The 24,535-nt window shown below is 35.7% G+C and overlaps 3 protein-coding genes across 3 annotated transcripts; 1 reads left to right on the forward strand and 2 right to left on the reverse strand.

Moving 5' to 3' along the window:
• Positions 1–1,053: 1,053 nt before the first annotated feature.
• slc1a8b (solute carrier family 1 member 8b) lies at positions 1,054–11,145 on the forward strand. The gene is made up of 12 exons (XM_051130584.1): positions 1,054–1,381; positions 2,156–2,235; positions 2,796–3,011; positions 4,300–4,342; positions 4,426–4,636; positions 5,892–5,991; positions 6,386–6,619; positions 6,820–7,014; positions 9,225–9,359; positions 9,450–9,567; positions 10,059–10,166; positions 11,011–11,145. Exons 1-12 carry the CDS (start codon positions 1,214–1,216, stop codon positions 11,134–11,136), a joined length of 1,734 nt encoding a protein of 577 aa, XP_050986541.1. The 5' UTR covers positions 1,054–1,213; the 3' UTR covers positions 11,137–11,145.
• A 2,480-nt stretch (positions 11,146–13,625) lies between these two features.
• On the reverse strand, positions 13,626–20,882 carry elavl1a (ELAV like RNA binding protein 1a). The gene is given in 7 exon segments (XM_051130597.1): positions 13,626–14,944; positions 16,315–16,349; positions 16,351–16,541; positions 16,626–16,779; positions 17,268–17,371; positions 17,792–17,969; positions 20,751–20,882. Coding segments are annotated over 6 exon segments (975 nt in total). The 5' UTR covers positions 17,958–17,969; positions 20,751–20,882; the 3' UTR covers positions 13,626–14,619.
• A 74-nt stretch (positions 20,883–20,956) lies between these two features.
• tspan37 (tetraspanin 37) lies at positions 20,957–24,078 on the reverse strand. Its single transcript, XM_051125044.1, has 7 exons — positions 23,851–24,078; positions 23,186–23,374; positions 23,023–23,097; positions 22,851–22,949; positions 22,627–22,779; positions 21,353–21,436; positions 20,957–21,265 (listed from the first exon to the last, which is right to left on the reverse strand). Exons 1-7 carry the CDS (start codon positions 23,908–23,910, stop codon positions 21,188–21,190), a joined length of 738 nt encoding a protein of 245 aa, XP_050981001.1. The 5' UTR covers positions 23,911–24,078; the 3' UTR covers positions 20,957–21,187.
• Positions 24,079–24,535: the final 457 nt, after the last annotated feature.

The raw sequence follows: 24,535 nt of genomic DNA on the forward strand, positions 1-24,535 counted from the left end.
TTTATGGGCAAGTTTTGGAGTCAGTCACGGCATCTTTCAGCTACGAGTGAAAGGCGAGGCCGTGGTCTGAAGTTTGCAGTTACCCCGGCAAACAGCAGCCCTTCACCGGCTCAGATTTCAGCAACACACCATCAAGAGAATTAGATTTCAGCAACACACCATACACTAAAATTAAAATGCTACTTTTAAATGTTACTTTTTATGTCTAAAATGCTTGTTCAACGAGTTTAAATGTCTGTAATACTGTAACTATGCTGTACATACCCAGATAAATTCAATTTGTCTTGTATTTTGTCCATGTGTTGTTGCTTAATAATAAATGTTCATCTTTTGATTATTGCTGTTGCCTCTAGTAATTCTGTGGGGGTTTTTAATTTTTTTATAAGTTCCAGCCCATTTTAAGCCAGCAATATAATAATCCTTAAAAAAAGTTGACTTAAATAAAATAACCCACCATGTTTGGTAAAAATATTTAACCCAACCAGCTGAGTCAAAATAACCCAGCATGTGTTCTGTCCAATATTTACCCAGCGGTGGGTTGCCAAATATCCTAAGTTGGGTGACATTAACCCAGCATTTTTTTGTGCTAAGAGCTCCTGTTTTATTTCATGTATAATTTAGATACAATTTAAAAACAACAGTTTAGAATGTTGATTAAAGTAATTGGGTAACTTTAATTATTTGACAATAAAGACAACGGTTGTTAATGGTTTTTATTACAATAAAGTGATGATAAAAATTGTCCTCACAAATTAAAAAAAATGCCCTTTTGAGAAATGGAAATCAATTTTGTCCCTTAATGGAATAGTTAATTTCTGACCCTGCTTTCATTGTTCTTGCAATGTAACCTTTTTTCAAAATAAACTGTGACTTTTTAAACTCGTGTTGTTTTGATACTGACCCCACACTGACCTTGGCCTTGTATTCTGGGATTAATGCTTCACCACTTTATCTTTCCACAGTCAGTGGCCTCCAGACTTTGACTAGGTTCTTTTAATACCCTTATTCCTTGTAATCGCTTCTGACTGCGCTGTCGTGGAGGCAGTGGTTTGGATCTATACTTGATTGCTTAATCTGTTGTTAGAAAAGGTTTACACAGAAAGACTCTCACAACACTTCCTGCCCACACAGGTCTTAGGATGGATGAGAACCGGAGCAGCTCGGGCCGGCGTCTTCCCAGTGCCATTCCCCTCCTCTGAGCCCCTTCAGAAGCATGGTGGAATATTTCAAGAACCTTATCAAGAACTCAGTATCTCCAAAGTTTCGAGAATGGGTAAAGGACTACTGCAGAAGGAACGGCTTGCTCACCTTATCAGTGTTAGCAGTTATGTCGGGCTGTGTGGTGGGATTCACGTTAAGAAGCTTGAATTTGTCAACACAGGTAATGTGGAACATAAAGCTTCAAATCTGTTATTGAAAAATCTGTTTCAATGGACAGATGTTAGTTTTTTTTTTAAAATAGATTTTTCGAAACAAAAAAATGCTTTTTTTAAAAGGTTTAAAAGGTTGCTCATTTAAAATTTAAATTGTGTGTGGCTTATAAAAATGAAGGCGCCAGCAACTTAACATTAAGTTCAGCCATTATAGTAATTAAATAAAAGAATGTTCCGGTTCAAAACAAGTCCAACTCTATTGGCACATTTGCACAGACAATAATTTAGACCCATCACTAAATAATGAAAAGGCTGAGTTTACAGTAGTGCACTTATAATGAAAATCTATGGCACAAAGCAGTGCACATGCAGGACAAATACACATTGTAGCCATAAAACCTTAACATTATTCATGTCTAGAATGAGAAAATCACTTATTAACCTTGTGTGTGCAATTATATCCATTTTTTTACAATATACTCAAGAGTACCTTCAGGGACCTTTGTACTTGAAGCCTGATTAAAATATAATATATTGCCCAGCCTACTGTATATGCTTCTTGAGGATGTGACATCTGACTTTTGTTATCCATAAATAAACTCCAAACAGCTTACAGCTAAGGAGAAAAACACATTAGAAAAATAAATTGACGTAACTCTCCAGGGATATTACAGAAATAGTATATATTGAAATTTTGGATGAAGTAGTAGAGTTAAAATGTTTGAAATTAATTTAAATCAATAGCAAAGTCACTAAACACCACGTTTTCTCATTTCCCTCAGGCAAAAATCTACTTTTCTTTTCCTGGAGAACTTCTAATGAGAATGTTGAAAATGTTGATTCTTCCTCTCATCACATCCAGGTAACTACGCACCATGTCACTGCTTTTTAGTTTTTCAAATCAATTCAAGACGTCTGCATTTTTTAAACCAAACATATGGACTGTATTTGACATATTTGAGAAAAAAGCTTGATCAGGAGAAATGCTTCATTTCTGACATTTAAAAACTTTTTAATAAACTGTGCGATAGTTGATTGTTATAGAAGATATGTATTATAGAGTCTAAAAAAAACCCCACTGGAAACTTATTTTTCCCCCGTAGGAATGGGCACGGCCATTTGTAAAATTTATAGGTCTGGCTTCCAGCCTTATCCGCGTCCAACAATTTTTAGCTGTACAAAACAACGTTTTGCTGCTTGATATTGCAAATCAGTGTGTCGTACCGAATTTAATGTAGTATTGTAATTATGAACACACTGGTTTGTAGTGTAAATAGTTTTACCATTTACTGTGCATTGTTATAATTTATTCCTCTCATTATTTCCCTATAGAAGCTAATGAACTGGAAGTCTTGCATTGAATAAGGTGAATATGTGAGAATATTTAAAATAATGATTGAAACACCAACACTTTCCTTACAGTTTGATGTCTGGCTTGTCTGCTATGGACACCAAGGCCAGTGGACGCCTGGGCCTTCTCACCATTACATATTACCTGTGGACTACCTTCATTGCTGTAATTGTCGGGATTATTCTGGTACTGATCATTCATCCAGGAACCGGCACTGAAAAAGAGGGACATAAAGCCTCAGGAGGGCCAGTGATGACATCTGCCGATGCCTTGCTTGATTTGATCAGGTAATTTTACAATAATAACAGAACCTACCTCTTGGTTTTTGGCAGAAACAGAATTAGGAGAAGGAGACAGACCACTATGAACAGGATATGGCAGCAGTAGGAAGTCCCGACCTTCAATTATAAAACAGCCAGTTTTCAACTGTACTTTCGCCCTCAGTTGTCCTTGGCGAGGCAGGAAAGTAATGTTTTTGAACATTTCTTCTCTACATTTTCAACCAAGCACCTTAAGTCAGTCCAACATATGTCTTGGCTGTCAAGTGGACTGGCTTATCTCAAAAGGGACTTTGTTGAAGTGTGATGTTGAAAAAAATGTAGAAAAACAAGCTTTATGTCTTGCCATTATGATTATTTCTTTAAAGCGGCCGTTGGTTTATGCTGGTCCTTTGCTGGTTCATGCTGGTCCTTGACCAGCAACATGACCAGCAAAAACCAGCAAAGGACCATCTTAAACCAGCATAAACCAGCAAAGGACCAGCTTAAACCAGCATCAAAACCTACCTAACCAGCATTCCAGCATCAAAACATACCTACCAGCATATGCTGTTTTTTTCACCAGGGTAGACACGGTGTTGATAGAAATATAACGTTAGTGAATACAGTGTTAACTAATTGACAAAAAACTGTAGACACTGTTTTAGCAAACTAGCATTAGCATTCTGTTATATAACATTTACTTCACAAAATCCAGTCAGTTCCCCTTAGTTAAAATCCAAGTTCTGCCCTGCATTATTTTTTAAATTTAATGTCTTGTATAAAACATATCTGTATTTTATTTAGTATCCCATTCAAAAAAACAAACTAAGCAGTTCATTTCTGTTTTATTGATTAGACTAAGAAGCACCTTGAACTTACATAACGGCTTTCGAGCTGTAGTCAAGCTTTCGAGGCTTAAGCTTCCCATTTGCTCTATCCTGTCACTGGACAGAAGGATTGGAATTAGGTATATTTAGAGAGCCACCCAAGAGGATGTGAATGACACGGCTTTTCCAGAGTGCGAAAGATGCTCCTGAGCCTCAGACCAGATTTAATTGGATTGTAGTCAGGGACACGGCAGTAGAATTGGTACTTTATAAATAAAGCATTAGCCGATAGTCTCTGTCCTCCAAGTCTTCAGGCTGAGATAAATCACACCTAGCAGGCTGTGACACAGCCTTGTACAATACGAAATTGATTCTAAAACAAACAATGTGTCATTGGCCTTAGAAAACATTCTGTACTCAGGTAAGTATATACTTAGGACTTTAAATTTGTGGCCTTATGTATGACAGGTTTTGTGTTTGTCCAACAGGAACATGATTCCATCCAATCTGATTGAAGCCACATTTCAGCAGGTGAGAGAAACACATGAAGAACAGAGGAATTAATTCATCATCTACACTGTTTTGTATCTAATCCTTGTGCTCTTCTGTTCCAGTATAAAACAGAGCTTGTGCCCAATTTTAAAAACAGCGCAAAATCATCACAAGCCAACTTTGTGTACATCATGCCAGACTATGAAAACCCCAACATGGGTCACCCAGTGTTTCTTGAACTCACTCCTCCTCCTGAAATCCACTACAAGATCGTACCAGGGAAAAGCAATGGGATGAACGTGCTAGGAATCGTCATTTTCTCTGCCACTATGGGTGTGTATACATATATATATGCTGGTTACTGATGATTTGGGCTCATGGTCAAGAAGTGCACAATAAAAATAGCTGTTTATCACTGGTTAAACTATAAATGGTGACCATTAGTGTTGATTTTTTTAGGCAAGCAGTAAGGAAACAAGATTTATTGTACAAATTAAACTGTTTAGAGTTTTTGCAACTCACTTGCTAAAACAGGATATTTCACAAGAATACATGGAGCTGGACCTGAATGATTAGTTCACTTCCAGAACAAAAATTTACAGATAATTTACTCATTCCCTTCATCCAAGATGTTCGTGTCTTTCTTTCTTCAGTCGTAAAGAAATTATGTTTTCCTCAGAAAACATTTTAGGAATTTTCTCCATATTGTGGACTTCTGCATTGCCCATGAGTTTGAACTGCAGTTTAAATGCAGCTTCAAAGGGCTCTAAACAATCCCAGCCATGGAAGAAGAGTCTTATCTAGCAAAATGATTGGTTATTTTCTAAAAAATGTAGAATTTATACACTTTTTAACCACAAATGCTCATCTTGTCTAGCTGTGCGATGCGCATGTGTACTCTGTCCTCTCCGGTTCAGTACAGTTAGGGTATGTTGACAAACTCCCATTTGATTTTCCATTTGAAGCTGCATTTAAGTTGCATTTTGTAAGTTCAAACTCACGCACACCATAGATGTCCACTATAAGGAGAAAACTCCTGAAATGTTTTCCTCAAAAAACATAATTTCTTAATGACTGAAGAGAGAAGAGCATTTGGATTGGAAAATCTTGGATGACAAGGGGGTGAATATTATCTGTAAATTTTTGTTTTGGAAGAGAATCCTTTAATCCATTGCATCAGGAATTGTGAAAAAGTGGTGTCTATCAAAGGTGGCTGAAAGATAGAGGGATTGAAAAAGAAGAGGGATTTGTGCTTTACATATATAGAAAGACTCTAAATACCATTCAAAGGTTTGGAGTAGGTCAAAAATGTAATTTGCATTTTAAATAAGTCTCTTATTCTCAACAAGTCTGCATGTATTTGGTCAAAATAGGCATTTATTTAATAAAAAAATATGATTACAATTTAAAACAGGCATTTTCTATTGTAATATATTTTAAAATGTAATTTATTGCTGTAACGGCAAAGCTGATTTTAGCAGTTATTACTCCTGTCTTCAGTGTCACGTTATTTTTCCGAAATCATTATAATATGCTGATTTGCTGCTCAGGAAACATTTCTTACTCCATTTTTTTGGTGCCTCCCTAGGTCTTCTGCTTGGCAGAATGGGATCCAGAGGTTCACCCCTAGTGAATGTGTGTCTTTGTATTAATGAATGTGTCATGAAGATCATCAATGCTGCTATGTGGTGAGTAGAATTGGATCAGTTCACCCAAAACTACTTGTGACTAGAGATTTGTAATTTAAACTATGAACTATTATAACATAACTGCAAGGAGTCATCGCATTTTGTCACGCAAGAAAGTGCATGTGACGGGCTAACAAATCAGAATCTCACACCAAAACAAAAGAAGAGCCAGCTGTCTCTTTAATACACACTAAAATACATCAGCGTTGTAGTTTAAAAACAACTCTAAGCCTCCTCATTGGCAGTGGAAAGGTGTTCTGGTCTGTAAGAGTCAGGCCAGCTGAAAAGCTGATTTAGTCCGTCAGTAATGCATTAATACTCTGTCAAGTGCATGCATCTGTAATAAGCAAGTTGTAAATATAAATTGTTTTAACACTCCAGTCTCTTTGTGCAGGTACTTCCCTTTTGGAATCGTATTTCTGGTTGCTGGGAAGATCCTGGACATGCATGATCCTGCAGTTCTTGCAGAGAAGTTAGGGATGTACTTCATGACTGTTCTGGCAGGACTGTTCGTCCACGGTGTGATTTTACTGCCGATGTTCTTCTTCCTGTTCACCAGGAAAAACCCCTTCAGTTATATTCGTGGCCTCCTCCAGGCTTTGGTTATCGCTTTGGCAACTTCATCCAGGTAAGGAAGCCAGTCTGGACAGCCTTTCAGCTCAATGCAACATAAACAAGATGTTAATCCATGATCTATTTCAGGGAATAGTTCGGCTGAATCACAATTTGAATTTGAAATTCAATACAAATACAATTTAAAGTTAGCAACCCATGGTTTTGTTCCTTATAAAGTAATTTGTATATTTAAATAATCCTTTTTTTCTCCAGTTCAGCTACTCTGCCCATTACAATGAAGTGCTTATTGGAAAACTGCCACGTGGATCGGAAAATCGCTCGATTTGTACTTCCTGTGGGTGCTACTATCAATATGGATGGCACAGCACTATACGAAGCAGTGGCTGCCATCTTCATTGCCCAGGTCAATGAGTACGAGCTTGACTTTGGACAACTTGTTACTATTAGGTAAATTATTTCAGTTACATTCAAAATAATATACAATACAGTCAAAAGTTTGAAATGATTAATTTTAATGTGTTTTCAAAAACTCTAGAATAAAAATGTCATCCAAGATGTTCATCTCTTTCCTTCTTCAGTCGAAAAGAAATTAGGGGTTTTGATGAAAACATTTTTAGGATTTTTTTCATATAGGGGAACTTTAAATGAGAAGTCCAATTCCAGAACAACAGTTTACAGATAGTGTACTCACCCCCTTGTCATCCAAGATGTTCAAGTCTTTCTTTCTTCAGTCGTAAAGAAATTATGCTTTCTGAGGAAAACATTTCAGGATTTTTCTCCATATAATGGACTGATATGGTGCCCCGAGTTTGAACTTCCAAAAGGCAGTTTAAATGCGGCTTCAAACGATCCCAGCTGAGGAAGAAGGGTCTTATCTAGCAAAACGGTCGTTTTTTTTTTTTTTTTTTTTTCATTAAAAAAAAAAAAAAAACATTTTAAATACTTTTTAATCTCGAACACTCGTCTTGTCTTGCTCTCCCTGAACTCTGTGTATTCTGGCTCAAGACAGTTAGGGTATGTCAAAAAACTCCCATCTCATTTTCTCCTCCAACTTCAAAATAATCCTACAATGCTGCAGAAGTACCGATTCAGTCTTTGCAAAGTGAACATGCAAAAAAGATCAAACACCTTTAACAAAAAAGTAAAACATGAAAATAACTGATCGTTTCGCTAGATAAGACCCTTCTTCCTTGGCTGGGATCGTTCAAAGCTGCATTTAAACTGCATTTTGGAAGTTCAAACTCAGGGCACCATATCAGTCCACTATATGGAGAAAAATGCTGAAATGTTTTCCTCGAAAAACATAATTTCTTACCGACTGAAGAAAGAAAGACATCTTGGATGACAAGGGGGTGAGTACATTATCTGTAAATCTTTGTTCTGGAAGTAAACTTCTCTTTTAACCCTTTAACTGTCACTCCCATTTTTTAAAACAGACATAAAAATGCACTCTCCAGACTTAAATTTTAATAACTCATGAATGAAAAAATTTTGTAATATGATTTTGATGTACATTTTCTGTGGTAATGCAATGTCTGATTTTAAAATGCCTTTTAATGGATGAATTTTGAAGTTTTGAACTGATATATAATTTCTTATGATTTCTATTGCGTGATAGGGAAAAAGGCAACGAAGAAAGTCTTTTGTGACAAGGTCAGAACTCATGTTATGATGTAGATTTTTTAACTTGCACTCTTGACATATGTTAATCTATTACTTTTCCTACATAATTTCTATCACAAAAATATGGTAAAATATCTATTTAGGAGTCTTAGGCCTTTCCAACGATGTATAGTTTGTCATGATTAGATTAGGATTTATTTGTAATATGGTAAAGTAAACTTATGCGTCCCACCTCAGGATGGTGACAGTTAAAGGGTTAAAGGGCTCTATACGATCCCAGCCAAGGAATATAGGTCTTGTTTATTGAAACAATCGGTCATTTTCTATAAAAAATAAAAATTTATATACTTTTTAACCACAAAGGCCTGTCTTGCACTAGCTCAACTTCACGCATTACGTATTCACTTTGGAAAGGTCACGTGCGACGTAGGCGAAAGTACCGTCCCAGTGTTTACTAAGTGAAAGTGCAAAGAAAGCCAAAGCCCTTTACAAAAAAAAATGTAAAACAACGTTGTCAGACGATTTTGGAGTACACAGATGAAGAACTAACCGTACATGACCTTTCCAATGTGATTATGTAGTGCAGTAAGTTGTAGAGGCTTTTTTTTTTTTTTTAGAAAATGACCGGTCGTTTCAATAGACAAGGCACTTATTCCTTGGCTGGGATCATGTAGAGCCCTTCAAAGCTGCATTGAAACTGCAATTTGGACCTCAACCTATTGATCCCCATTTAAGTCCACTATACAGAGAAAAATCCTGGTATGTTTTTCTAAAAAACGTTAATCTTTTCGACCGAGAAGAGATACGAACATTTAGGACGATGTTATCAGAAAATTATCAGGAAATTTTTATTCTGCAAGTGAACTAATCCTTTAAAACACAAAACAGAAAAAACATTTCTGAATATTAGTTTTTACTCTATTTTTGATTAAATAAATGCAGTCCTGGTAAGCATATAATTATTCCAAACTTTTGACCAGTTGTGTACTGTGATATAAAGCCGCATGTTACTTGACTACTTGATCTATTCTTAGTATCACAGCTACAGCGGCAAGTATCGGAGCAGCTGGAATCCCTCAGGCTGGTCTTGTTACCATGGTTATAGTTCTTACCTCAGTGGGTTTGCCTCCAGATGACATCTCACTTATTGTAGCTATCGACTGGATTCTGTAAGTACAACACACTTAATACACTTAAATACTACAGCTTATATACAAGTAACTCAATAAAAGTCAATCTCATGCATCGTTTTTCATCAGGGACCGATTTCGAACAATGATCAATGTGCTCGGAGATGCATTAGCCGCAGGAATCATGGCTCATCTGTGCAGAAAGGACTTCCAGAAAGACATCCCATCTACAACTACCTCAGAGAGAGTAAGATATATCCACTCTGTGCTCATTTATATACAGTATGTGACACTGGACCACAAAACCAATCATAAGGGTCAATTTTTTGAAGTTGAGATTTATACATCATCCGAAATAAATAATAAATAAGCTTTCCATTGATTTATTGTTTGTTAGGCCGAGAATCTGAGGATGTAAAAAAACTCTTAAACACCTTTAAAGTCCAAATAAAGTTCTTAGCTTATTACTAATTGAAAATTAAGTTTTTCTATATTTACAGTAGGAAATTTACAAAATATCTTCATGGAACATGATCTTAATATCCTAATGATTTTTGGCATAAAAGAAAAATGATTAATTTTGACCCATACAATGTATCATTGGCTATTGCTACAAATATACCCGTGCTACTTAAGACTGGTTTTGTGGTCCAGGCTCACATATATCCATATTTCTAACTAGAAAACAGTTGTTGCTTATTTGACAGCTGTATAATGGCCATATTTTGTCTCTTGCAGAGAGATACGGTGATATCTTTTGGAAACCAAAGCGTGCAGAGTTTACCCACATCTGAAGTTCCACTTCTGGCAAACAGGGACTACATTTTAGAGGTTGTCGGTGATCAGGTGATTGAGAGGCCGACTACCTGTTACAACCTCTGCCAGGTCTAACTGTGACAGACGATACCAAGCAGGAACAGAAGTTGCCTTGACTTCACAAAAACCCTTCATTCCACATTTGTGCCATTCTGTCTTTTACATCACAGATGTTACTGATACCTAAAGTGTCGCCTTTGGTGAACTTGAAAAATTAACATGGGGGTTTTATTATTATATATATTTTTTAAATGTTCATCTTCTAGAATTGCCTTATGATGCAATAGTTAATGACAGACCACAATAACAATAACACCACAACAAAACCACATCTAAAGGGAAACATGACACAACTAGTAAGTCGACTGGGACTCCAGATATGGATTATCAGTTGCCTTGTCATACAGTGTATGGTGATGAAAAAATGATTTGTTATGACTGTAAGAACAGAGATGGTGTCTCTTTTTATGATGTTCATAGTGCACAATCCCTGTTCAGCTCATACGGGATGGCAATTAGATTGTCATGTTTGGATAAGTTGTCGTACACTGTAATTGTTTATTTTCTTAATAAAAAATGTCAAATTTAACATTGTGTTTTGATTCATACTGTTAAAGAACAAGAACGACTGGTTATTGGTTTATACTTCACACAAATCATTAGGATATTAAGTAAAGATCATGTTCCATTAAGATGTTTTGTAAACTCCCTACCGTAAATGTATAAAAACTTCATTTGGACAACTTCAATGGTGATTTTCTCAATATTTAGATTTTTTTGCACCCTCAGATATTCAAATAGTTGTATCTCAGCCAAATATTTTCCTATTCTTTTTTTTTTTAATGTTTTTTTTTTTTTTGCATTTATCTGATAGGACAGTTGGGAACAGACAGGAAAGCATTGGGTGAAGAGAGGGGGGGCAGGATCAGCAAAGGACCTCAAGACGGGAATCAAAGTCGGGTCGTCGGCAGCACTGTTGCGCTACGTGTCGGCACGCTAACCACTGGGCAATCGGTGCCGACATAATGTCCTATTCTAACCATATGACTGGTTTTGTGGTCCAGGTTCACAAATGTAAAGAAAATGGTTAAATACCTCAAAAAAAGATCCTCCTATATTGACCAAGACACAATTTTGCATGATTTTCAATGATGCCCAATATTTTATTTCACGACTACATGTTAGACAGTAGCTCATAACAGATGTTCACTGTAGAATCAGAGTATTTCATTAAAAAATTAAGACACACTCATCAATAGCAACACATAAACCATACACAATAAGCTAAATAAATAATTCCACCATTCAGAAATCTTCCAGTATTTCCTACATAAATTAAGGCTTAAAACAAGCAACGATCCAGTAAATTCTACTTGATATTTCTCACAACTGGCATCTCTGATGACTCTTGGGTGATTTTAATCTTTAAAACATCAGGATATCAAAAAATGGACAGGGAAAAGGCTGCTATGATTACTACTAATTATGACAAAGTCACTTTTTAATACTGCACATATGCCAAAACGTGCACAAAAAGAGAATGCCATGGTTAAAAGTGTTTCATATCAATGACGTGTAACCAACAGTGGCTGTAAAGCTGCTAATAGGTTCACATGAACCGTAAAAGTAACACATGACACTGGTTGATCCAAGTATAGAAAACTGCTGCTTATTACAAACCTGACAAGATAGAATATAGTGTGTCACTGTACAAAAACAAACAATAACCAATGATATAAATATATGCACACACACACACAATACCAACCTTAAGTCTTGTAGCAGAGGGAGCATAAGAACTGTCTGTGCTGAAAATGATCATACATGAGGCATCTTGGAAAACGAATGGGGTTGTCTAACTACAGGAGAACCTATGCTATTCGGAAGACCTCAGGGAGAGTCAAAGCTGAGAGGTGTGACTGTACAACTGTAAGACTATGTGTGAGCCTGCAGTCCTGTTTCTAGCTTCACCACTGCTCATCAGTGCGATCTACAGCTGAAAACCTCTGGAAAAAGTTGATTAAGAAAGGCTAAATAAACGGCACTCCAGTGCTCAAATCAAAGTCCACCGTTGTCAGATAGCCAAGTTGTATATTCTCGATTTGGTCCAATGCTTGAAATACAAATACTAAAAGTCCTCAAAATACTCAAACGGATAGTACACCCAAAAATGAATATTCGGTCATTAATTCCTCACTCTCCTGTTGTTCCAAACCTGCCTTTGTTCATCTTCAGAACACAAATTAAAGTAGTCTACTATCTTGTCTTTTTTTTAACATTTCAGCATTTTTCTCCATATAATGGACTGATATGGTACCCCGATTTTGAACTTTCAAAATTAAGTTTAAATGCGGCTTCAAACGATCCCAGCCGAGGAAGAAGGGTCTTGTCTAGCGAAACGATCTGTTATTTTCATTCAGAAAATACAATTTAAATACTCTTTAATCTCAAACACTCATCTTTAACTCTGTGTATTCTCTCTCAAGACAGTTAGGGTATGTCGAAAAACTCTGATCGTATTTTCTCCCTCAACTTCAAAATTAATTTCAAATTCATTTTCAAAAAGCACCAACCCAGTCTTTGCAAAGTGAACATACAAAGATCAAACACCCTTAACAAAAAAGGTAAAACAGTGATGTAGGGCGATTTTGAAGTTGAGGGAGAACATGAGATGGGAGTTTTTCGACATACCCTAACGGTCATGAACTGGAGCAAAAACAGTCCAAGCAGAGTCAGACAAGACTCTTTTTGCATTTTAGAAGTTCAAAATTGGGGCACCATAGCAGTCCACTATATGGAGAAAAACGCTGAAATGTTTTCCACAAACAACAATTTCTTTATGACTGAAGAAGGAAAGATGTGAACATCTTGGATGACAAGGGGGTGAGTAAATTATCTGTGAATCCTTGGAAACTGGTAAAACAGTCCATGTGACATCAGTGGTTCAACCACAACTTTATAAAATTACGAGAAAACTTTGTGCCCAAAGAAAACAAAAATGACGACTTCATTCAACAATTTCGCCACTATAATAGTGGAAGATGTGATTTGGAGGAGAAGAATTGTTGAATGAAGTCATTGAAGTTTTGTTTTCTTTGCTTACAAAAAGCGTCCTTGTAACTTTGTTAAATTACGGTTGAACCACCGACGCCCTTACTAAGTTTCTGGGCCTGGGAACATTTCAGTTGCTTTGCCGTCTATGCAGGGTCAGAGAGCTCTTTGATGAATTCAAAAAAATCTTTATTTGTGTTCTGAAGATGAACGAAGGTCTTGGATCGACATCAGAGTAATTAATGACAGAATTTTCATTTTTTGGGTGAACTATCCCTTTAAAATCATGAAATGTGGTTACCTACTATTTCTCATGAGGTCATTAAAACCAGATTTTGTAAATATGGAAATAGTCTTGTGTTGATTTATAATGCACTGCAACTATAAATGGACAAATTAAAGAACTTATTAAAAGAGAAAATAAAGAAACAAAAAACGTGGAGCAAAACAAAATAAAATTTAATGATTGTAAATGCCATGTGAAACAAAAAAGATTTCAAAGGAAACACAAAAGCAAAAAAGAAAAGAACAAAACACAAATATCACAAGGCAGTCTTAAAAAGCATATGCATTAGTACTGGATATCTATTTTCAAATAACCAAACTAAACTTAAAGTATGTTTAAGCCTAGAGAAACAAAAAAAAGAAAACGCAAACCATAAACACAGGATGCGGATGCTCAAATGTGATTACATTTTTTACATAAATTCTCAGTACCTAGTATTCAGTTGTCCAAATCTTTTTGGAATATGCTTAGGGGTGTGCGACCTGCACCTCTGGCTGGGGGAAACTAAACCTTCCATATATGTCTTTGGTCCTTCTTATTTCTCAGTCTATTCAGAGGGTCCCTTACAAAAAGTTAACAAGTCAGTTAAAGATTTTCCCCTCACTGAACACAGGCTATTTATAGACACTCTGCTTTCTTTATCATTACCTCAGCATGCTGCATTTAAAACTCAGATTTCAATAAACAAATTAACTGTTGAGAGATGGATCATGAGCTTCCTGCAAAAGCAAAAAGTGCTACATTATTGAGGGCAAAGAGAAAAATGACATCAAATTAAGGCATCGTAAATACTGAAGAACTATGTAGGATGAAGATACTGACAAAAAGACAAAAAAAATCTGAGTTTTAAATCCAGCATCAGGTGAATGAGTTGTCCGACCACATATGGCACATAGCGACAATATCAGGCTAACATCAGAGACAAAAATTTTTATCAAATGCGAAATTGGTCAAATATTGGGATAAACCAGAACGCCTAAAACACTTGCATTTGAAGCATCCAACAGCTTGAATCTTAAAAGAAACAAAAACGAGATGTCTAAACATGAACATTTGCGAAGACTTGATTACACTAAAAATACGTTTTCTTTTTCAAAACTGCACAGACAACACCCCTCTCCTTCATTTTCCTAGCAACCCTGCTTTCTACTTGTGCGACTTGCTCGTTTTGAACGACACTTGTAAAATCTTGTCCCCGAGGCGGTAGCCGTTGAGGCTGGCGATAGCCATGGCTGCCTCTTCATAGTTTGTCATGGTAACAAACCCAAATCCTTTGCACTTGTTGGTGTTGAAGTCGCGGATCACTTTGACATTTGTGACGGCGCCGAAGGGCCCAAACATCTGCCACAGGATGCCTTCATCTGCATCCTGGCCCAGGTTGTAGACAAAAATACACCAGCCTGATGAGGAGTTCCCAGGCATGTTAACACCAGACATGCCACTCATGTGGTCCACACTCATTGGAGAGAACCTGAAGACAGAAAATCACCTCTTTTAGTTTATTAGATGTGCAAAAGGTTTTAAAAACTGAAAGAACATTCCAGGATTTTTCTCCATATAGTGGACTTCAATGGGGGTCAGCGGGTTGAAGGTCCAAAATGCAGTTTCAATGCAGCTTCAAAGGGCTCTACATGATCCCAAACAAGGAATAAGGGTCTTAACTAGCAAAACGAGCTGTCATTTTCTAAGAAACAAAAATGGATATACTGTAACCACAAACACTCACCTCACAGTAGCTTGACTTCAAGTCAAGTCAAGTCACCTTTATTTATATACCGCCTTTAACAATACAGAATTGTGACAAGGCGGCTGTACAGTATTAAATAGGAAACAGTACATCAACAATGCCAAAGGCAACATTAAACACTCACATTATAGGTAAAGGTAGTTAATCAAAAACACATTATGTAATCGCGGAAATGTGACGTAGGCGGAAGTACCGACCCAGTCTTTACAAAGCACGGATGTTGCGATTTTTAGATTCTATTCGAGTATTTGATTTTATATTGATTTATATTAATTAACCGGCAAAATACCAGAAGTGGCACATTTCACAGACGAGACTCCATGAAACGCATTAATAGACTTTTCCAAGGCTGCATGATTAATTAAACCCATTTAAAAATCATAATTAAGCAAAACTGTGAATTCACAAATGCTATAATTCAATTAAATGAAAGCAGGAAAAAATTAAATGCAGGTTAAATATACGAGTTTAATTATTTGCACATGCGTCTTTTGATGTCTACATATTCAAGAAATTTCAGAGACTGTAGCTTTCTGTCTATATATTAAAGATGAAGCAGACATTTGAATTAAATGTTTGGTCAATATTAAACAAGGATTAGATTGCACAGTAAGGTGTAAACAAACGTCAGGCTGTTGGCACCCTCTGCAGTCATTTGTTATAAGGCATAATATACATTAGCTCTATTGTTTATAATACATTATGTATTTTAACAGTGTTGTTCAATGATTACTTGCTTTTGATACTTTATCTGAACTAATTATTGCCTCATTGCTATTATATATGCATTTTAAGTCATTTTAAAGGCTACTGTTCACTTAAATCTATTTTTATTACCACAAAATTTGAAATCCATTTTATTTTCACATTTCGGTTTTCACATTTCCGATCATTTCGCTAGACAAGATGCTTATTACTTGGCTAGGATCATGTAGAGCACGTTGAAGATGCATTGAAACAGCAATTTGGACCTTCAACCTGTTGGGCACCATTAAACATCTTAGATGACATGGGGGTGAGTAAATTAATTTTTTTATTCTTGAAGTGAACTAATCTTATGAGAGATGTGGCAACAAATCTCTGACTTCATTCACCTGAATCTCTGGGCCTGGTGGTGGACGGGCCCCCCCAAAGCGGCGAGGCTGTGTGTGGTAAATCGGTGGAATAATTTGCGAGTTTTTCGCTTGGTTGGGAGTGGCAGCAAACTTTACAGTGATTGCCTCTACAGCGCCTGGTGGCTTCTGCCCGTTCAAGTCCTTAATTGCATCCTCTGCCTCTGCTCTCTTGTCAAATCGAATGAAAGCCACACCACGGGAGAGTCCTGCAATAAGGATAAATTGTAAGCACTTAAATGCATACTAGGACAATGATAGCATGACAGACGCAACTATGCTCATCTACTAACCTGACCCTTGGTCGACAAGGACACGGGAGTTGATTATTCTGCCGTAACGACCAAACATTTCTTCAATGTCCTTCTGCGTCATCGTTTTAGGCAGCCCGCTGATGTAAAGGTTGGCATCCTTTATGGTGTCAGAGCTTGGCCTGGCATATGACACCTGTCAGGAAGAACAAAGATCAGGATCAGATCTTGAAGAATCACCTCCCCGGAGGGGAATCAATTAAAAAACTAAATGTAAAAAAATTTAGTAACAAACTTTTTTTTTTTTTTTTCCATTTTGAAATTTTAAAACTGTTTTGTTTTTAAAATAAGGAATTATTTTATTTTTTACTATGTTTTTTCCTTACAAAAAATTAAACTATTTTATAGAACTATAAAATATTAAAAAAAAAAAAAAAATTCTATAGAATTCAAACTGCATTAAAATCAACCCGTAAAAAAAAACATAGATAATAAAATAAAAATTTTAAAAAATTGATAAAACTAAATATTGAAAAGCCTGATAAAAAGGCCACAACTAAAACTAAAACTCCATCAGGTCTGAGCAATTGAACAACTTTACTTCTCGCTGCCTCGGTCTCAAAACCGGCGGTCTGAATCAAAGACACATTTAACTTTACACAGGAGCACCTTTTGTCACATTACCTTGATAGTTTTAGACTGTAGTCTCAGTCCATTGAGAGTACTGATTGCTCTTTCTGCATCACTAGGGTTAAGATAGTTAACAAATCCGTACCCTAAACTGTGGCCTAGAGAAAAAAAAAAAGGAAAACAATAAAACAAACAAAACAAAAAAAAAAGTTGAAACGTTCCAAATACAAAGGAAAAAAACATCCTAGTATCAAATGTTAAACTACTTGGAAAAAAAGTTAATGCCACCAAACAAACAAATCCACATTGACTTACACATGTGGGAAAGCCCTGAGAAAAGAAACTTAAACTATTTTTTTTTTTCGTAAACACTGAAACGAAGGCTACACAATTGTAAAGAAACAAGTGCGTCTGAAGTCGCAAATCTTTTAAAAACTTTTTTTATGTGACATCACGGCTATAGGCAAACCCTGCAAATAAAGACACTGCATCTCTAAACCAACGAACACAAAACATTTTCTCAGATCTTCCTCTCAACAATTTTTTTTGCATGATTTGAAAGCAATGTAAATACTTGCCTGCTACTTTGTCCCGAATAAGTTTAGCAGACTCCACCTCCCCAATGCTGCTGAAGAGACTCCGCAGCTCATCTTGGCTCATATTCTGAGGCAAGTAGTTGATGATGAGGTTGGTTTGGGCATCTTTAGCCTCATCGGCCATGTGATCTTCGTAACCGTTCGACATGTCATAGACGTCCTGGAAAGAATAAAAACAGGTTAGTAAGGGTTATACACAAAGAAAGCAGAAACTAACATTTCATTGGATTATTTAATTGCAACTCATTTTAAAACTGGGAAAATGCTGTAAATAATTTTACTCATTACTTGCTCTTGACGCCTGACAGTTTTCTTGCCTAAATCTCGCTTTTCAATAAAGCTGGCATGTCAGTAACAGAATGACAAACATGCAATTATAGAAAATTAAATTAAAAACATAGCTATTCATTTGTGGGAGATTACATTAATATTCTAATACTTAAATGAAGGCTTTTCATTAATAATGTAATGTCCAATTAATTTTTTTTATAAATCAAAGAAAAACAAAAAACACTGTTTTATGGCTAATTTGTGAATTACAGGTTTTATATTTTATTAAATAATTTGACTACAAGCATCTGCAAGACAGTTCTTCTTACAAATGCATCAGTGATTACACAGAAAACAGATATTTTATTAATTTACATTAATAAAATTAATTCCACATTCCCACTTTACATGACACAAATAAACAAAAACATCACTCCTCCACATCCATAATTAAATATCTTCAACCAGGAACAGGGACAATATTATTCCCTTTCAGAGCATATTTATTAATATGTAACCTACAAAATCTTACAATCCAGTCTGTAAAAAAGGCCGATATACCACAAAAACTAACTATGAGGGACAACAACATATACCAGGGTAACAAATGTGAGCAAAAAGACAAAACTGCCGAGGGGACTCACTGTACTGCTTTTATTTCACATGCTATGATCAACACTGCCTCCACTGGAGTCTAGCTGAAACTGCACAAGACTGATTTATTTGAAACAAAAAATTATGATAGGATACGTAAAAAAAAAAAAAAAAAAAAGCCCTTGGATGTATAACAGCACCCCATCAATGCATTTTAGGCAAAGATGAAGAAAATGATCACTATGGTGACTCTGATTATTCTGATATCGGACAGTGCGTCCCATTCATGTAAGAAGAGAGGTCTTATTGTGTGTATTTCAAACGGGTAGCCAGTCAACCTTCAAGGCTGAAACAAACAAGCATTATTACAGACCCTCCTACAACCCAACATTGGAGATTTTGATAAAGTGCTCCGAATCGCTCACAGACAATTCAGGTCACTCTCTATCGGATCAGAAGCTTTTGCCAGGTCAAATACCTTCAGCTGACTTTATGCAACACCTAATAAGATGTCTAGTGCGTCTAGTTAAAAGCCTACCTCGGATGAGAGCATTAAACGTTAAGTATGCCTTGCTTATAACACAGGCTACAGCACTACTTGGACGAAAACAGCCTACAAGCACTAAACACTACTAACGCCAAATTACAGATTGTGTATAACGAAATATAAATGGTTTAAAATCCACATTCAGTCCCTGATGGACGCAAATTCTACTCACTTTTAAGTATCTAACGTGTCCCCTTCTGATTGCCATGAAGAGCAGTCACAGATCCCGACTCTGAAGATACCAAAAACAAAATAAGGTAATAAAAATACACGCTGACGAGAAGGGGTAAGTAGGGAAGGCAAGGTTTGGGGGGGTTCAGAGTAAAATAAATAAACTAAAATAAAAGAAGGGCAAAAAGATAAGATGAGCCACCTTCTGATATAACCTGTGGAAAAAAAGAATAACAACCATCGGCCATTAAGAGTGGTGTAGCATCAGCGTGTATTTTTAGCACCTCACTTTGAGTCTGTCCTGCCTTCAGAAAATCTGTTATTATATAGGTGATGTACTGGTTACATTTCTTCATACTCCATTTTTGAATAAACATCTTTAATTTTAGTAATTAAGAAATTGGGGAAATTAAAAAGAAAAACATTAAAATACTGCATGTGGAGTTTAGAGTTTGAAAGCAAAATTTCCTGTACTGCACTATTCATAAGAGCTCATCCAAAGATGAAAAATGTTTAATTTTTAATTATCTTTTTAAACACAAATCACCATGCCATAAAATTTAATTCTGAGAAACTATTTCCGCCTGCACAAATAATAATGACTAAAAAAAACCCACATTTTTTACAAAATGGACGATTTAACTCTTACTAAAAGCCTTACTTTTAAAAAAAAAATGTAGTGCAACAATGTTACCACTAATTGATAGCATACAGGTCGAAGAGCTACTGTTTAAGGGACATTTCCGTATAATTTCACACATTTCACGAATTTCATTCATTCGCGGCAAAATGTCTGCCTTCATACCACAAAAAGCGCGGTTGAGCTTACCAAACGTATCAAAATGTAACGTGCTACGCCATAAACACTGACTACACTATTCAAGCGTTCGTAGGCTGTTGGAAAAAAAAGAAAGAATAAAAGATCGTTGTAATTCTGCCTAGTCGTGGGGGCGTGAAATTTACAAGTAGCCCGCAGAAGGACATCGCTCTTCCGGTCATGCTTGTCTGGATTACCTCGCCATTGTTACGGTTTCGTATCTTAGCTACAGAACAACAACCTCGCGGCATTACACAGCAGCACGCTTGTAAAGAATCATCGATTCAAAAATAGGTCGAAAAATAAACTAGCACACAACATGAGGCCTCGTTTCCCACACACCGTCCCCATATTTTCGCGATGGCTCGCCCTGTAAATCCCATACAACTCTCGAGTTCAAACTCGAGCTGGCTGCGCTAAGGGGCCTAACCCAAATAAAGCCAGGCCTCGAACGTCGAATGGATTTATAAACGTTGCTAAATCCTACTAAACACGTTCAATATAACAAAATCAAGTGTTTAAATGTACATCTGGCGACTTACCGACTTCAACGTCTCTCTGATTCTGTAGTAGGACGAACGCACGCGGAGCGTTAGCAAAACGTGGCTGTTTGGCGCTGCGCTCTCGTGACACAAAAAACACGCCACAAGGGAACTCGGACCGAGGAAGCGGAAGTCTTGACCCCTCCCACTTTCATAATCCATTCAGATCAACAGTCGCTAAGAATAAAACCAGATATTTCATTCGATTGTATCAGTTTTATTATGCAAAGTAAAACGCCCGTACTGTGCGTGCATATAAAATATTCACAGAACAACAAATAACGTTATTGTGAAGAGACACAATAGTTTGTATACATTTAAGACGTTAACTGGATATGTCAGAGTAATTCACAATGAAATCTTTGTTTATTTAAAAAATAAATGTGCAAGCATTCATTAGAAAAGTCACAAGATTTTTATTCCATGAGGGTTTTTTTTTATTCTTGGTCCAGGATTCGATACTCTTGTGGGGGTTGATGCCTCATTAGCTGTGCCACGATAATCCAAGACATTATCTGAAGACAGAAAGGTCAAAGATGACATTATAAATCTGGCAAAAGATCAGGGCATAAATGAATTATAATTCAAGTCACAGAGCTCACCAGTAAAAAGAGAACCACTAAAGATGTGATAATGATGACATCCACTGAAAGTAGCAATGTCTTCTCAAGTTTAATTTGACAGCCCTAGAATAGAAAAAAACAATGTGGATTCTTGGTCAAAGCACTCGGATACAAACCTATTTTATGAGACTTTAAAAAAAATTAAGCTTGATTTAGCAGTATTTTTAAAAATATTCCAGGTTTCCATAGTTTAGATATGCTGAAAGACATCTGTAACCATTATGTGTTTGTACTGATTTTATAGTAATCACACAACTGTTAAGATGTTTACTTGTTTGTTTTTACAGTCTGAGATACAAGATTCGATTATTTTCTTTTACAATACCTGTCAAAAGTTTTTGAACAGTAAGATTTTTAATGTTTTTTAAAGGAGTCTCTTCTGTTCACCAAGCCTGCATTTATTTGATCCAAAATACAGCAAAAATATTGTGAAATATTTTCACTATTTTAAATAACTGCTTTCTTTTTTAATATATTTCAAAATGTAATTTATTCCTGTGATCAAAGCTTAATTTTCTGCATAATTATTCCAGTCGTCAGTGTCACATGATACTTCAGAAATCATTGTAATATGCTGATTTGCTGTTCAAGAAACATTTTTATTATTATTATTATTATTTAAAACAGTTAAGTACACTTTTTTCAGGATTCTTTGATGAATAAAAACATCCAAAGATCAGCATTTATTTGAAAAAAATATGTGTTCTTCTGAACTTTATATTTATCAAAGAAACCTGAAAAAAATGATATACAGCTTTTTTCAACATAATAATAATAAACATTTTTTGAGCCGCAAATAAGAATATTAGAATGATTTCTGAAGGACCATGTGGAGTAATAATGCTAAATTCAGCTTTGAAATCACAGGAATAAGTTACATTTAAAAAATTATTCAAATCGTTATTTACAAAAATGATTCAAACAGTTATTTTGAAATAGTAAAAATATTTCAAAATTTTACTGGTGAGCAGAAGACACTTTTTTAAAAAAAATTAAAAATCTTACTGTTCAAAAACTTTTGACTGGTAATGTAGCTAACCCATAATACTCATTTTACGTGACATACATCTAAACGTAACAGATTATTCAAAATAATTCAAAATTAGATAAATATAATGAATTTACAAAATACAGAGGATGAATTTACATTTCATGCTGACTGTAATGAATGGTATAACCTTCTGTAAAATCAAGCAGGAAAATATTAATATAATATCTCATGAATACGATAGCTCAACTGTAAGTGTCTGTACCTCATTATAGAGCAACTGGGGTGAGTCTAAAGTCCCATTGCATGAGTGAAATGTTTTGTTGCAGCAGCTCAGAGGAACTTCATATTTCCCACTTTGATTAAACCAGGGTGTTTCCAACCAGTCTGTGTAGTTCTTAAGACCACAACACCGCAACTGTAACAAAAAAGTGTAATGATTTGATTTTGCCAATCACATAGAAATCCTAGAGATTTCTGTGCAAATACCTCACGCTGAAGGGCATCCACAGCTTTGGTATCAGGATCTCGGCTGTTACTACTGTAGTTCTGAAACACATCTTTAAGGGGAGCCAAGTCTGCATCAATCTAAAAAAGAGTGTACATTTCAGTGTAACACACTTTACCTGTATATAGCCAAATAATATAAAATTTCAATTACCTTCCCTTTATGAGTATATGCCAACGCAGCAGTAGTACAAACAATGCACCACACAATAATAAGAAGATACACCAACTGAAAGACAAAAAATATTCAAATATGAACACCACACCACAGTTAAATTATGTATTTTTGCTTAAAAACAGACTTTTTTTCATCTTACCAATCCGTGTCCACATGAAGGTTTTTTGTTAGACACCAAACAGCCAGTGCATCCACTGATTAAGAGAATGACTCCTCCAGCCACAGCCAACTTTGCAGGGAGAATTATATACAAGCTGCTAAAGAACACACCGTACGTTTTGTATTTGTGCAGGAAGTATGAACCACCCAGTCCCGTAATTCCTGCCAGCTGTAAAAAAATTAAAAAATGGAGAATGAAAGAGTGAAATGAGAGAATGAAACTAGAGGAACCAAAACAGCTGCCTCTGGTCATGTGCCTCATGTGTCAGCAGTCATGTCATTGTTACTAAAAAACAAGGGCTAGTTGTGACACTTTACTTTATTAATATGTCTCAGGGACATTTATGAAAAAAAAAACTTATGATAACACAGTTGAACACTTCATTTTCAGCTGACTTTTGTCTGAATGTATGCTAGAGAATTTTAGTGTGCTTCCTTGTTTACCTAAAAGCTATTACAAAAATAAGACAATAGTGGAATTTAGTTTATAGAATTCTCAAAGCTAATATAGCATAGACGTTCTAATGTTTTAAATCGACATAGAAAACCCCCTTTAGACCAAATACGTAATTATATAAGTCATTAGAACAATTGCATTAGAATTATGACCAGAACAAAGCAGTGCACGATGATGTCAGAGCTCACCATCAAAATTAGTGAAGCAATCCTAATCAAAATTCTGAAACCTCTTCTCGTTAGAGCCATGACTCTGCCTCAATCGATTTCCGTGAGCTCGAGAAAATCTATACACACATGTTTAAATCGCGGTTATGTCAAAGTCTGTCGGTCCAGGTCAACTTCAACAGTGGTAAACACTGATATGAAAGCGGATTTGATTTTAAATCGAAACTATAAACCTGCGGAAGTGACCGAATTAACGAGTAAGCAAGTAGGGGGCACTGTACCAAACAAATAAACCATTAAGACGTGTAAAGGGAAATTGACTTATATATATATATATATATATATATATATATATATATATATATATATATATATATATATATATATATATATATATGAATAGATAGATAAATAGATAGATAGATAGATAGATAGATAGATAGATAGATAGATCATTTATTTACGTATGTGTGTGTGTGTGTGTGTGTGTGTGTATGTATGATGTAAGACACATTAATTAAAAATTAAAAATAATACGGCTTTAAAAACACAAAAAAAAGAAAACCGCTAATAACCATGAAGATTATTCTGTTTTATTGTTGTTGAAATTATTGTTATTATTGTTGAAAGCGAACGCTTTTGTGATTTTGCAGCATACTGTTATAAAATGTCACATTTAGTTTGCATTCTAATAAATGGCAAAAAA

This window comes from Labeo rohita, chromosome 2 (assembly GCF_022985175.1).
Source record: "Labeo rohita strain BAU-BD-2019 chromosome 2, IGBB_LRoh.1.0, whole genome shotgun sequence".
NCBI classification, from domain to species: domain Eukaryota; kingdom Metazoa; phylum Chordata; class Actinopteri; order Cypriniformes; family Cyprinidae; genus Labeo; species Labeo rohita.

What these genes read in the sequence shown, in the direction of transcription:
- slc1a8b (XM_051130584.1), top strand. Translation starts at nt 1,214, where the DNA reads ATGGTGGAATATTTCAAGAACCTTATCAAGAACTCAGTATCTCCAAAG. An exon ending in ATCATCAATGCTGCTATGTG is followed by an intron (nt 5,992 to 6,385) that starts GTGAGTAGAATT and finishes CTCTTTGTGCAG; the next exon opens with GTACTTCCCTTTTGGAATCG. An exon ending in GTAGCTATCGACTGGATTCT is followed by an intron (nt 9,360 to 9,449) that starts GTAAGTACAACA and finishes GTTTTTCATCAG; the next exon opens with GGACCGATTTCGAACAATGA.
- tspan37 (XM_051125044.1), bottom strand. Translation starts at nt 23,910, where the DNA reads ATGGCTCTAACGAGAAGAGGTTTCAGAATTTTGATTAGGATTGCTTCA. An exon ending in CATATACTCATAAAGGGAAG is followed by an intron (nt 22,950 to 23,022) that starts GTAATTGAAATT and finishes ACTCTTTTTTAG; the next exon opens with ATTGATGCAGACTTGGCTCC. An exon ending in CCCAGTTGCTCTATAATGAG is followed by an intron (nt 21,437 to 22,626) that starts GTACAGACACTT and finishes TTTCTATTCTAG; the next exon opens with GGCTGTCAAATTAAACTTGA.